This window comes from Onychomys torridus, chromosome 14, assembly GCF_903995425.1.
Source record: "Onychomys torridus chromosome 14, mOncTor1.1, whole genome shotgun sequence".
Classification (NCBI taxonomy): Eukaryota; Metazoa; Chordata; class Mammalia; order Rodentia; family Cricetidae; genus Onychomys; species Onychomys torridus.
Genome location: NC_050456.1, coordinates 84039569 through 84054643, shown reverse-complemented (window position 1 = coordinate 84054643; position 15075 = coordinate 84039569). Strand labels below are relative to the sequence as shown.

Here is a 15075-nt window from a genome sequence, read left to right as displayed (position 1 = left end):
CTCAAATTTTCTTCTTAATGACTATTTTCTCAAATTTTCAAGTAAACACAAATATGTATTGTGTTAAGTACTTATTAAATATTAGTAGTAAGGCATTTTGTGGCACAATTGGTCTAATGAGGAAAACACATCCTTTCAAGCAAGCAGTATTTGTAGTTATACTAATGACAAAGTATTTTTAATTTCAAATCTGCTCATTCTCAGAGTGTGAAATTGAAAGTAGCCATAGGAAAGAATGGGACAGTGATTAAAAACTAAGAATTCCAAAATCTTTCACTTTGTGATGGCCTCAAGAATGAGATAAAGAAATTTGTTAAAAGTAGTCAAATCAGAGGGATGACATCATTTATATTATAACTAGAAAGGGTTGGGATGCCAAGAGGAGAACTCCAGGTTCCAGCATTATCAAGAGACAGGACTAGATAACAAAGTGATTCTCCAAGAACTGCCACAGCAGAACATAGCATGCAGATTATGCTTTCAGCAGGGTCCTGGGGCTGTGAGGTGTCACCTCTCCAACATCACTTATTATATCTGAAATGAGCTAGGTGAGAAAATTTCAAATCTTTCTTCCCTATGACTCTAATGTTCTGTAACTTTATTACTTTAATTCCATCTTGTGTTGGGAAGGAGGAGTTTTCAAAGTCCTAAAGTTCTAAGATTAAGTCAAAAGGAACACTTTTTCCTCTTTAGTTAGAATAAATTTTTCCTTGTGAGAACATTACAAACTGTGGGTAGTGTGACTGTGCCCACAAGCCATGTATCTTTAATTAATTATCAAAAGCTTCTAATTCTGTAGTTTCCTCTATAATTATTCCTTGTATATTGTTCAAAAGACATCATACACTATTTTAAATAATACACATTTGATTTCTTAAAAGTTTTTGTAGCAATGTAACACTAAGCTAACTGCTTAAAAACAGTCTTTCATGACTCTCAAATTTATAGCAATGATTGACCTTCTTCTTACATGTTTTTCTATCTTTGATTATATCACCTTCAACTAAGTTGTATAAACAGTTTGACTCCTGGGAGCAATTTCATTCTACTAGTCATAGTAGCTATTAGTGACCACATCATTTTACACATCTGTGAATCCTTAAAAGTCTTAGAGGTAGAAATGATTTAAGTACAAACCAACACCAACTGCACTGATTTTTATGTGATAAATCCAACTCAAATACCTTGTACATGAAAGCCTAAGTATAGGTCTTTCATTTCATGCTACATAAATTCCTACTGAAAAGCCCAGAATACATTATTTTAATGTTAGAATTTAATTATTGATATGAATGTCAGATATATTACATGTATATATATACATATATATATATATATATGCCTGTTTATGTGTATAAATTTTCTGATTTGCCAAAGAATGTGAAGATGGGGAGTCAGAAAATATAGATATTAAATCAATCATGTTATGGAAAAACAAGGAATTAGAGAACAAGGAAAAATACTGTCAGGAAAATAAACTCTAGTTCTAGAAGGAAAAAAAAACCAAATTCTTAATTCTTGTTAGTACATTATTTAGTTCTGAAATGATTTCTCCACTGTGACAACAGAATGATTCTGTATTAAGGTCTTGAAATTGGAAAATAAGTCCTAACCCTCTTTCTCCTGAGTAACATCATCATATTCTCCTTCATGGACAACCTACATATGCTAAAGATCAACTCTGGGCCTTTACTTTGGCCTCTAGAAAATAGAATATATATAAATAATATTGTCCATAGGAACACCTCAGGGTTCTGAGCCAGAAGAGCAGAAGCCTGTTACTTTGGTTCATTGTTTCCTAACACCAATTGTTCACTGACCCCATATTTCCAATTCAGAAAATAAATTACTGTTACACCAGTTTTCTATGAAATCAGTTATCTAAGGGGGCACAGACATGTGAGGACAAATGGACACATGGTGATTTACAGGCCATTAGCAATTGTTGCTTCCTTTAATTCTAATTTATCAGGTAAAAATGGAATTTAAAGGATATTTTGTACCTATATATGAAAGAGATTGCATGTGCAATTTGTAAATATTATGTCTCTAAGATGTTCATTGTTGATTCAAATATTATGACTGAATATAGTATCAATATCAAAGGATGTAAATATATTTCCTTTTACCTTTGAAATTTAGGCTCTTTTCAATGTAACAGTTATGATGAAAACCTGTGATGTCACAGGAGGAAAAAACTATGCAATAATCAAACCTATTGGTTTCAATGAAACCACTAAAATCCACATACACAGAAGCTGCAGCTGCCAGTGTGAAGATCGCAGAGAGCGCAAAGGACAGTGTGCCGAAGCCGCCCTGGATCCCAAGTGTCCACAGTGTGATGACAGTAAATGTCATCTTGATGAAGACCAGTTTCCTTCTGAAACTTGCAAGTTGCAGGAAGATCAACCTGTCTGTAGTGGCCGAGGAGTTTGTATCTGTGGAAAATGTTTATGTCACAAAACCAAGCTTGGAAGAGTATATGGCAGATACTGTGAAAAGGATGATTTTTCTTGTCCATATCACCATGGAAATGTGTGTGCTGGTGAGTTGATACACACAGGCAGTTTGAATTAATCACAACTATATTGACATATACATGTGTGTATCCTTAAATCTGATGTGATGAAATGTTGCCACTCAATCCAAATCAAAGTTTAAAGCCTCATAGTCTATGAAATTAGGTCATGACAAGATCATGTTTATATTTTTAGCTTGAGAATAGCAACTATTTTTTTAAAATCAAAACTAAAATTAAATATGAATCTCATGTATCCCTTGATCTGGGAAAGATTTACACCAGAAAAGGAAGTTACTGGTGATAGCTGACATGTTTCCTAGAAGAATGGGGGGTATTCTTCTATAAAGGTCTGACTCATTCCGACAAGTGGTCCCCCTCCTGCTTGCTCAGAGGATTTTATTTCTGTCAGGATGAGGGGAAGTGAGCTATAAAAATATAATTCCACTCACTGGAAAATTCTTAAAACGTCATTGTATATGGTATTGTAAGTTTGCAGTCATTCAAACCTCGCCAGTTTATTTTTGGAAAACCACCAGCAACAGAATAGACAAAGAACAGCGTTCTTCAGAAAGCGCTGGCCTGCTAAGTCATCCAGAAGATTCCCTCTGGCCACACACAGAACAGATTTTGCAATAAAATAGGATAAGATAAAAATATCAAGATTACTTTTTCGGCTAACTCAGTTCACTGCCACCTACTGGTTAAAGTCCAGACCCAAAAAAAAAAAAACTATGCAGTATTTGAAAATTAAAACAAATCATTGTTTTAAAATAAACTACCTGTCATTTTAATTCCTTGATTTTTTTCTCCATGAAAAGGTAAGTTTGCTTATCATAAAGATTTCTTTTTGTATGTGCATGTTAGTAAGGAAATATGTGTTAAATTATTGGAAAATGAAAATCAAAACCTACAAAATTTAACTATTTTTGTATAGGCAGAGAAATCTTGTTGTAAATTACAGAAAAACACTATTACAAATCATCTTTTTATTCTATTATATACACAAAACACTGTCCTCTAGACACTTATTCAGCTGTAACTGGAATTGTGGGTAGGAAAGAAGATAACTTCAGAATAAACCAGCAGTTGTCTATTATATTTTATAGGGAAGGAGAGAATGAAGTTTCTGGCATCAGTCAATAGAACTGTCTCTCAAAGTAGTTTCATATACAATGAGAATCTGAAAATCTCAAAAGTCAATATACTGACCCTGTCTATATGATTGTAACCACATACCTCACACACACAGAGGCAACTGAAATCTGCTTTGAATTGCTTGTGTGAGTGCAAGCTACAAGGCTGACATGCATTTCCCCCTACCACTTTCCCTTGGGAATGAAAACTCATGTTCACAGGTCTATTGGCTAGGATTCAGCAAGGTAGCTACATCAGGGAAGGGGATATAGTGGACATTTGTTTGCCTGGACCTTATTTGTTTCACAGTTGCAAATTGAGCTGATCCAGCAGTAGGTTCTATGGAACAATTAACTTGTGAGGTATTTAGCAACAAAATAAGGGAGAGAGAGAGAGAAAAGAAGGTAGAAAATAGAGGGAAGGAAGGAGGGGAGAAAAGAGGGAGTACAAAGAGATAAAAAAAAAAAAAAGTGTAAAGGCAGGCCGGGTGGTGGTGGTGCATGCCTTTAATCCCAGCACTCGGGAGGCAGAGGCAGGAGGATCTTTGTGAATTCGAGGCCAGCCTGGTCTACAAAGTGAGTTCCAGGAAAGGCGCAAAGCTACACAGAGAAACCCTGTCTCGAAAAAACGGAAGAAAAAAAAAAACAGAAAAAAAAGTGTAAAGGAGGAAAGGAAAAGGAAGGGTGATTCATAAGCAAATAAGCTTGAGAAATACTATACAAAACATAAAATGTACCTCCTTTTGAGACTTCTATTTCACATTGGCATATTAAATTTGGGATACTTTCTATAGTCTAAAACCCATTTAATAATGTGTAGCCAAGATTTTCTCAGGTAAATTGTCTGCACACACACACACACACACACACACACACACACACACACATCCCTTTCTCTTTCTCATTGTACTGCCTAGTAACAGCTCATAGCACAGATGAAGCTTGCCTGCACAAAGGTTTTGAGGATAAGGGGGATTATTTTTTAGCTTCTCGGAAAACCTATCTTTAACCATTCTTGAATATACAGAAGCATTAACATGGCTGCCTGGTCATCCTGCAAAACTTTCCTGGGCACCTAGCAACAGTGACGAGGGTAGACTGTGGAATCTATTGACCAATCTATTGACTTACTTGCTGATTTCAAGTCAGCCTTTATGGCTTCATTATATTTATGCACTTTTAATTTAAAACTTGAAAGCACAATGACATTTAAGAAGTTGGGCAGCCACCAAAGTAGGGGCTTTCTTTATACATGTTAGCATAATATATTAAATATATTGGTAGGGGAAAATTATCTACAATAGAACAGCTTTTAAAACAAACACTCCTAGATCTTTGCGCTGCTTTGTCAAAACAAGTAGAAACAGATGCTATTTCCGTTCATAAAACTGTTACATGTTTCTATTAAAAAGAAAGAGGCCTTATAAAGTTAGTGAGTGGGACTGGTGACCCTGATCTTGGTGTGATTTTGTTGCAGGCCGTGGGGAGTGTGAAGGTGGCAGATGCCAGTGCTTTAATGGCTGGGAAGGAGATCGGTGCCAGTGTCCATCAGCCTTAGCACAGCACTGTGTCAATTCCAAGGGGCAAGTTTGCAGTGGGAGAGGCACCTGTGTATGTGGCCGGTGTGAGTGCACTGATCACAAGAGCATTGGCCGCCTCTGTGAGCACTGCCCAACCTGCCATCTGTCCTGCAATGAAAACTGGTATGATTCTGTCTCCAACATGAACAAAGCAATCCTTGCTGAAGGCTGTTTTTGTTCTTTATTCTGCCGTCTTTAATCTTAGTTGCTGGATCCTTAGTTACTATCATACAAAAATGATGATGATGATGATTTTAGAAAACTGAATGGGAAATTTTAAGAATTAGGATACTAAAACTCCCATCTTTGGCTAGTAAGTTGCTTTGGAAAAATTAGAACAAATCTATATAAAATCTCTACTGTATTTGTTTGGTTTTTAAAAATAATTTTCTAAAAATAGAGGCTGCCAGCTAACCTACTTTTTGCCATTTAGCTTTGTGATGTACAATAAATTGCTAAAACTCTCTGTGCCTCTGGTTAAAATTAAAACCAATAACAATGCCTTTGTGAAATAATTAAAGTTGCTATGAGCACTCATGGGATGCATAAATGGAAAGCCCTGTGTTACATGACAGTGACATTACTATTTTGTGCTAAAAATATTTTTCCAATATCAATCTGAAACCTGCTCAAAGAACACTTGTGTAAATGTCACTGTGCCTCCAGTTTGCTTGTTCAAGTTTTTAAAACATGTACTTTCTCAGATCAGTAATGCAGAAAAGAATTTTAGAAATATGCATAGTAATTTATTTAAATTATTTAGAAATACAATGTTTTAATATACTGGTGTCTATTTTTTTGCTACTGGGGATTGAATCCAGGTTTCACACATGCTGAGCAACTACTCTATCAAGCAACATATCCTGCCTTTTTTTTTCTTTTTTTTTTTTTTACTTTTGAGACAGTGTTTCATCCTAGCTGGCCTTGAATTTACTCTGTAGCTCTGCCTTAGCCTTTTGTGTAGCTGGGATTACTAGCTTGGGCGGCCAGGCCTTGCTGATGGGGTTAGTTCCTACTGGATCTAATCAAAATGTGTCCATTAGTTATTGTTTTGTTACTTTATTTCTCACAGGAAATATTGCCTTTTTAAAGTAGTAATCCTTCCCATTCCCTGCACAGGAACTGCATGCAGTGCCTGCACTCTCACAATCTGTCTCAGGCCATACTTGATCAATGCAAAGCCTCTTGTGCTGTCATGGAACAGCATCGTGCGGACCAAGCATCAGGTAAGTGTGTGGAGGCTCCTGGGGCTGAAGAGTCCACTTACTTCCTGAAGGAAAGAGCAGTGACTTCATATTGATTCCATTATAAACATTTTTAAAACAACTTTTATTACTATGCCACAAATATAAAAAACTGTACTTATTTTTTATATACAATATTGAATTGAGTTGGTGATCCATTTTTTTAATCTCTCAGAGATGGAATTCCTAAGTGGTCAGAATTCCCTTCTCATCCTCACAGCCCTATTTCTGTGCAGCCTACATCCACCAAGGAGTATGCAAAGTAATTACCTAGACGTACTTCCATGAGCTAAAATAGAGGTTCCCCGTGTAGAATAATTTCTTTAAAAGGTCAGGAGCCATGGTTTTTCTTCATAACCTAAATTTGCTGATGACCCTCCTCATATCTATCAAAACTTCATTTTCCTGTTTCAGGTGAAACCCTAAGATTTTAAGTGATCATCTGCTGTTGCAGTATACCTAATTTCCAAAGGTCATGAGGCTGGGCGTGTAGATCTGTTGGTAGAGCACTTGCCTGGCATGGGTAAAGCCCCAAGTTCAATACCCAGTATCACATAAAACTAGGCACTGTGGTACATGACAGAACTTGGAAGGTGGTGCCCAAAGGATCATAATATCAAGTTCAGTCTCAGATACATAGGGAATTCAAGGCAAGCCTGGACCATATGAGACTCTGCCTATTAAATTTTAAAAAGAAAAAAGAAAAACATAAAGAAAAACAAAAAGGTGATGTGTAAATAGGAAAGATGTGAGAGCTACATTCAAAAACTACTTTTAAACAAGTTTATTGGGGTACTTCCTCTCATCCCCCCAAAAAACCCAAAGCCCACTTTGCCCAGGCCTAAGCTGTAGAACTACCCATGACATAGAAGCTATACTTGTAGTTAAATCTTCAGAAACACACCCATTGCTTCTACTATTTCAAGAAATAGAGAAGCCAGCCCTCAGAGGGACAGCAGAGTAGAAATGAACTGCACGTCTTAGTTTCTCATATTTCATTCCCACCCATGCTTATCTTAGCCCACAGTAAATTTGGCTCAGAAAAGAGTCCCATATGCTGCCAGCTGAGGCTGCAGCAATCTCTTCAGAAAGCCAAGTGCCTCCTAATAAAGAAGGGCCCTACATGTCATTAATTATGTTAAGTAAACACTACTCTGACTTAAGTGTTGTTGCAAACAGTATTTCCTTAACTTTCCTTAGAAAAAGGCCCAGCCTGACCTCAGCTGCGAAAAGCATGACCAGGGGCAAAGGTTAGACCATCCATAACAATATGGGGAAAATGCATGCATATTTGAACCCTCAAAGGGTCCTCTGGCTAAAACATTAGTAATATTTCTGAAATGCATCAGTAGCTACAGGGCTTCCCTCCCCTTGACAACTATTGTGCAAGGAGAGGAAAAGGGCTTTGTTAGGCACCTCAATTATCTGTCCACTCAATCACACTTACAGGGTCTTCTTTCAGTCTCTCTGGCTAAGCTCCCACCAGGCAAAAAGCCAAGAGTAGGATAAAGCCACGTGCCCCTCTGAGGATCGGCTAAGTCAGCCAAAGGACCTCAGTCTGTCAGGACATAAGCCATGAGGGTTATTAACCTGGAGGGAGTTGTAGAAGATCAAATAGTACCATCTTTGGACACACATTCTGTTTTCTGTCCCCATGAATCTTTAACAAGGAAGCATTATGCTGTACTGGCATCTGTTGTTTCCATTCCAATAAGTAGGAATGGGTGTGTCTTTGACCTCCTCAAGGTCTTTTGTCACCAATCACAAGAAATGGTCTCTATTAAGTCCACCTAGTTGGAAAAGACCTCTTGTCCCCATTACTGAAACTGCCTTGTTCAAGAGGCGTGCTGGGTTATTATTGGACTTTCAGGCCAAAATCAGCCATACCTGGATGCTACTCTGCTCGTGGCCTTGGAACGTCCTCTCCCAAGGAGCTTTTTCAGAGGCAATTGCTACATTCAGACCAGATCCCTGAAGGCTGTGGAATGGGTGGAGGAACACATGCTTCAGTCCAGGAAGTGATTTTATGAATCTGGGGCAGCTTGTGAGCTCTGTGGAATACCCACTATTGTGCAACCATGTTCCTCAGAGATTAAAGTAGAATCTGGGCAAGCATAGAGCCTGCAAATTTTCCAGTAAGAGTTTGCCAGAGATTTGGTGCTAAAACAAAGGTCTAGCATGCTCCCTCTCCTGACACAGCTTTTCTTTTTTCAGCTAGTGATCATTTGTTCTTAGAGGAACACATAATGAATTTGTGCAGGCAAACAGACTAGATCAGTAAAGTTAATTACTGAAAGATGAGACAAGATATTTAGGTATTGTCTGAGATATGGCATTCTTATTTCTCAGAGTCATGATTTGCAATACAAATGAAATCCTACACCAGGGTTTAGAGGAAATATTTATTTGCCTATTAGAGTGGTACTGAGTTTAGCTTCTACAGATGTTTACTTTATTTTCCATTACTGCTAAACAACAAAGTAGGGGAAAGCATACAAAGAGAAACACATGCTAAATGCTTGGGTCTGCTCAATATTTTTTAATCATATTTTCCACATAGTGCTGAACATTACTGAACACCACTATAGCGTTGTAAAGAAACTTACATACAGGTAAGAGATATGTGGATATTCTCCAAAGACAGGTTTACTGTTTTCAGAAAACAGTAATGCCAGCCTCCTATTTTGAAAATATAGATTTGTAAATAACTCCATTTCTTTTATAGGAATATAAACATCATTTATTTGACAGAAAACTTTTATTTCTTTTTCTAAACTTTTTTAACCCATCAACTTGTTTTCTTTCTTGCAGAATGTTTATCTGGCCCAAGCTATCTGAGAATATTTTTCATCATATTCATAGTCACATTCTTGATTGGGTTGCTTAAAGTCCTTATCATTAGACAGGTGATATTGCAATGGAATAGTAATAAGATAAAGTCTGCATCAGATTACAGAATGTCTGCTTCCAAAAAGGTTGGTGAATTCAGAGGATAGCTGTCAGTATGTGACTGTCCTGTTCTAATGCTCAGCTTCTTCACTAATGCTACTATTTCTTCTCCACCAAGGATAAACTGATTCTACAAAGTGTTTGCACAAGAGCTGTAACCTACCGAAGAGAAAAGCCCGAGGAAATAAAAATGGATATCAGCAAACTAAATGCTCATGAGGCTTTCAGGTGCAACTTCTAAAGAAAGATCTTTAAAAATAATAATAATAATAATAATAATAATAATAATAATAATAAAACAAAACAACACTGTTAGAAACTGGATTTTTTTTACACAATTACTTCGAAAAAGTATAATATAAAAAGTCACAGGAGGAGACAAATATTGAAGATTGTGCCATGAAGACTGGCAAGTGTCTTCACAACCATGTGACTCACCCAGCTGCTGTACTTTTCAGAGAACTATGTGTCTTAACTACTGTTGGATACTAGTGTTGTAGCACTTTACTGTAATATATAACTTATTTAGATCAGCATAGAATGTAGATCATCTGGAAAGCACTGATTACACTTTACAGGTACCTGTCTGTCACCCCTGCACTTCCCAGACTCAGTGCTGTGAAACAGGTTGGCATGGTGTTGCTACCACAGTGCAGTGTTTCTTGCACACAACCTGCTGATGGAAAACATCTAGGAGTCACTGAAAGCAGTCAACCACATCAACTGGCATTGTCTCGATGTACACAACCAGCTGAATAATGGTTAGTATTTCACTTCAGTTGGAGGTGAAAGATAAAACCTTAACCCTAAGGGGTGTTGCTTTTGAAACTGTGTGGTTTGGTGCATGTGCATTTCTGTTTTCTTCACTTTTGCAAAATGGATATTGCCTCCAACATCTCTTTTTTTGCATTTATATTCTGTTTTTTCTTCCTTCTGGAATAAGTTTATAATGTCATAGATGACTGGACTAAATAAGTGCTAAATTACTACTGCCATAGAAATCTATATGACAAGGTCACTTTATTAGAATACTGGTTTTTAAAGCTGAATGTTAATAAGGGTCACTGTAAAGTGTCATCTAAGTCCACAGCTTCTTTGTCAGAAGATACAGAATTTTGTACTTTCTTACCTGTCAAACTGGATGTATTGTTTCACTCTCATTAATCTAACATGTAGCCTGAAATCCACAAGGTGTCTACAGAACTGCTTCAAGTGGGGTGCCCTTTTCTGAGTATACTCTCTTGATTTTTACTCCAAGTTGATATCAACAGTTTTCAAAGGGAAAGCTGTATGAATCCCCCCCACCCTGTGCAGTCTAAGGGCATTCTTTGAATCATCCCAACCTGACTCATGAGAATTAACAAAGGCATAAAATTGGAGAAGGGAGGATAACATCTTAGAAATAAGCTAATTCCCTCTTTTTGTTAGCCAGGGAACTGAGGCTTGGAAAATTTAAATGATTCACAAAAACACAGAAGCAATGAAGTGGCAGTATTAGAGAAGATCTGCCTTATAATTACAGGCCAGCATTTCACAATAGCACACTACCTCTTAGATTTGCAAAATGTCCATGGCAAGACTTAAAACATGATTTTTTTGAAGTCTTGAATGTATTTTCATGAGAATATTTCAAAGCAAAGTAGAAAAGGATACGTCAATGGATTTGTGTATAAGCAGCTTATTGTTTTTCTCATTAGCCACCTTCTGACAAGGCTTTGGTACAGCCCTTCCCTCCACACAGTGGCTATAAGAACAAGTCTCCTGGAGCTGTGCATGACTCAGCTTCAAGTTTCCATGCAGAGGCTTGGTACTTGAATGCTAACTTCTAGCTGTCCTACGTGTAGCATATGCTTTGCCTGTGACAACAGAGGGATCTAAAGAAGTGTCTCTCCCAGGTTTGCTGCTTCCCAGCATCTGAAAGTTCTAGATATTTGCATTTTGATGAAGACTAACTTCCATTAGATATTGCACCCTAGAGGCCTGGAAAGCCTATATGTTATTTTCTATATATAACATATAACACAAAGCATGACAAGTCCCTTAGATGTGCAGTGGTGATACTGCTGACTTGAACTATTTCTTCTGCCTCCATGAAGGATGGACATTGTCAAAATACTGCATACTGTGACTGTGTGTCAGGAAACTGTAGTCACTAAATCTGGTGTGAAAATCATATTTTGCTGCTCATAACATACAGTATCCTTTTATAAATATATAAATTAATGGATGCTTGGCAGTCCCCCCCCCAAAAAAAAGGAAGATATCCACTAATTAAATGCTGACAACTTAAAAGTAAGCAGTGTTTATGAACAATAGATTATTTCCAGGTGGAATGAGCAAAGTTAAAGAGAATCCTTGAAAAGCAAGGATTTGTACTCTTTTAGGCCCTCACTAGTTTGCACTAAATTTAAGATGGAGCAAGATTGTTGTCACAGGAAAGACAAACTTCCTTGCCAGGAATTCAGTGCCAGGTGATAATACGTACTTAACACATGGAATGTCTTGTGGTTTCTTTTCCTCTTTTTCTTTTTTTGTTAACTTAAAGAGCTAATTCTTAAAGATTGTAGGGTTCATATTTTACTTGAATAATTGATGTTCTTCTGTTTAATTGTTTGTGAGATGAAAATTAATATTTGACTAGATAGAATTAATAACAGGTAAGGGGAAACAGGGTATTCTTAGATTAAATAATTTATGTACTTAGAGACTATTTTCAAATGATATGATGGCAAGAGTCTTTTGAGAGTTGTTGATAGTAAATGCAATTAATTGAATTTTAAATTGTTAGTAAAATTAATGACTTGAATGATTTTTTTTTTGGCATGGCAGCATTTTGTGCCCTGGTGTATAATTATTCAAAATGTTCCATACATCCACTACATATGCAAGTTGTTTCTTCTGAGACATTTGTACACTGCAGTACACATGTATTTATAGACACTTGATATAATTTTTAGGTATTTTCTACTATTTATTAAGCCATAGACATTCTCTAAAAGACTTAAAAATTCACTAAAACATCCAATTATGTCCCAAATGTTCAATTTAACCTAGTTTATAAAAATAACAAAAAATAGGTATCTCTAGAGACAAATTTTTTAAAACTCAAAAAATTAAAATTGTGTATACATCAGATGCAAAACTTGACCAAAGAATAAATTTCAAATATTTTAATATTTACCTAATCTCCATTGAATATATTCTTGTATATGTCAACAGATATCCATGAGACACTGAAATCATTTATTATTGATTAATTATGAATATTTTTCTCCATTGAATTATATTTCTTCTGGTACTTGGTAGAATAGATTATACTTAATGGCTTTTCTTTCCTTTCATGGCTCCTGTTTGTCCCATTCACACTTCTCTAGAAATTGGCCATAAGCTTCAAGACAATAAACTTAATTGCGAAAAATAACTGTTTAAGAATGTACTTAAGTTCTTCATTTCCAAAGATCTATTAATTTAAACACTCATTTGGACAAAGAAAGCTCCACTAAAAACAAAGAATTTTAAATTTTCACAACTAGTGATTTATGTTTCCTTAAAGGTAGCAACTCAATTGTATTCCCTTTGTTTACTTTTAATAGTTAGTTTACAGATATCCTTATGTCTTTATGACCTTAAAAATATTATTTCATTTCATGTGATGCAAACATCTTCAAAGGAATATAGAAATAATGTTCCTTTAAAGTTTTCTCTTTTCATATTCCATAATCCCTGCATGGCAAATTAGTTATGATAACTCATTAGAATACCTACTGTGTGTCTTGCTGATTCTAGGACACACACTTTTTCAATTTAGCATCTCCAAAATTGTGATGTCTCTTGAAATTGTCATCTGTAATGCAATGTTTAAAGTTGTGTTGGAATAAACACTACACTACTTCAACTTAATCAAATATTCATATGTACAGGGAAATTCCTTTCCTTATACATGTTTATGAATTTGTTTGTGATAACATGTAAAGCCAATGTTCAATACAACTGAGCCACATACCATTCAACACAGACCTAACTGACTGTCAGCTTGAATCCTTGCGTCTCCAAGTTACAAAGGCTCTTTCAGGGTCCCATTTATATGTTATTATAATACCTGTGATTTAAGCAAACCTGTTAACTGATGCAATCAGAGGTTTCTCGAGCTTTCATTTAAGGGTCTTTAGTCTTTATTCCTTCTGAAGGGATTGTTTGAAAGGATCATCTCACTTTTAAATAAGTTAACTGGAAAAAACCTTTGAATACATCATAGTTAGATTTCACAGCAATTTGTATGCTTGACGTCAGCTGCAAAAAAATAAATAATGCAACCAATTGGTCTTGTGAAAAAGATTTCCTCTCAGGTCTCCCAAACTTCTTAGTTTTCCTTATCCTTTCTGTCTTTTTGATGTTTTCCTTGGCTTTAGTAACTTTCCTCTGCAGCCCATGTGATGGCTGTTATAAAACTGCATAGTTAAAATATAGTACTTTTGTGAAACAATTGTTCAACTCTCTGGGCAGCTTTTGATCAAACATGTGAGAGTAATAACACTACTCTGTGTCTACCTGAAGTACCTTCCTGCATAAATATGTATCCTTGTAAGCTAACTCTTTCAATCAGGTGTCTATTCTTCTCAACCAATTTCAGTACAATTGTCTAACACATCAGCATAAAGGAAAAAAAACACTGCAATGGTCAAGGATGGAAATCATGTGATTTGTGTAAAGAACTTTTACTGACTTTACACAGACAAATGTGATTTTGACAGCAAGTCTGCACAATGACAACTATGGTACATAGATTTTTTTTTATTGAAATATTGAGTAAAATTATTTTTCATTCTAAATTATAATAAATTTGCACATATTAATATAGAAATTCATTTTGTGTATATTTAACATACCTTTAAAGCTATTTTACATGTACTAGCTACTTTGTTAAGGTTTGTAAATCTCTGCAGAAATGATTAGTCATGTTTTTAAATTATCAATAACATAATCTTAGCTTGTTTCACTTAACAAATACTGCCTTTGTAAAAAGAAATTTAATATAGAATGTATTTTTAAATCAAAATATTTGGATATAAAATAGCTCAAAGAAAAACAAATTTTTCATGAACAAGTTTTGTGTTGTTTCTTGCTTTGAATTATATGAAAGGTAAAACTGCCTTAAATGATACAGAAGACTGATAAATATGACAATTTTATGTACTATACTATGAATCTCTTCACATAATTGGTTGACTACTAACTTCTCTTTATGTATTTATTAAAAGCTGACACTGTAGATTGTTGTCAGATGTTTATTTTTCTAACAGAGCATATAATAGTTATGACAAGGCATTTAATTAATAAAACCATTCTGTCTAAATGTACGTGTTAACCAATATAAAATTTTATGTTTTAAAATGAAACTTTAAAGTTCTAATAAAAACATAAAGAATATATTAAATTGTGCTTTATTTTCTTTGTGTTTCACAACCCTCCAAGTCTCAGGAAATAACATTGACAGGGGAGAAAATGTGGCAATAGTCACATGCTGTCACTGACAGAGGACACTAAATCATTTTTAAAACCTACTGTTTTTAGCTATGAGAACCACTGAGGAAGATCTGTGGCATCCTAAACTGCCCTTGCCCCTTTAGGTGATCCCTAATGATGGAAAC

The 15075-nt window shown here is 35.6% G+C and overlaps 1 protein-coding gene across 2 annotated transcripts in view; it reads left to right on the top strand.

Moving 5' to 3' along the window:
- Itgb8 (integrin subunit beta 8) overlaps nt 1-14816 on the top strand; it is an 81889-nt gene extending 67073 nt beyond the window's left edge. For both annotated transcript variants that reach the window (XM_036205816.1, XM_036205814.1), the window contains 5 exons: nt 2143-2545; nt 5132-5357; nt 6354-6460; nt 9290-9453; nt 9546-14816. In XM_036205816.1, coding sequence (XP_036061709.1) covers nt 2143-2545; nt 5132-5357; nt 6354-6460; nt 9290-9453; nt 9546-9668 — 1023 coding nt within the window. In that variant the 3' untranslated portion in view covers nt 9669-14816. The remainder of the gene's footprint in view (nt 1-2142; nt 2546-5131; nt 5358-6353; nt 6461-9289; nt 9454-9545) is intronic.
- Nucleotides 14817-15075: the final 259 nt, after the last annotated feature.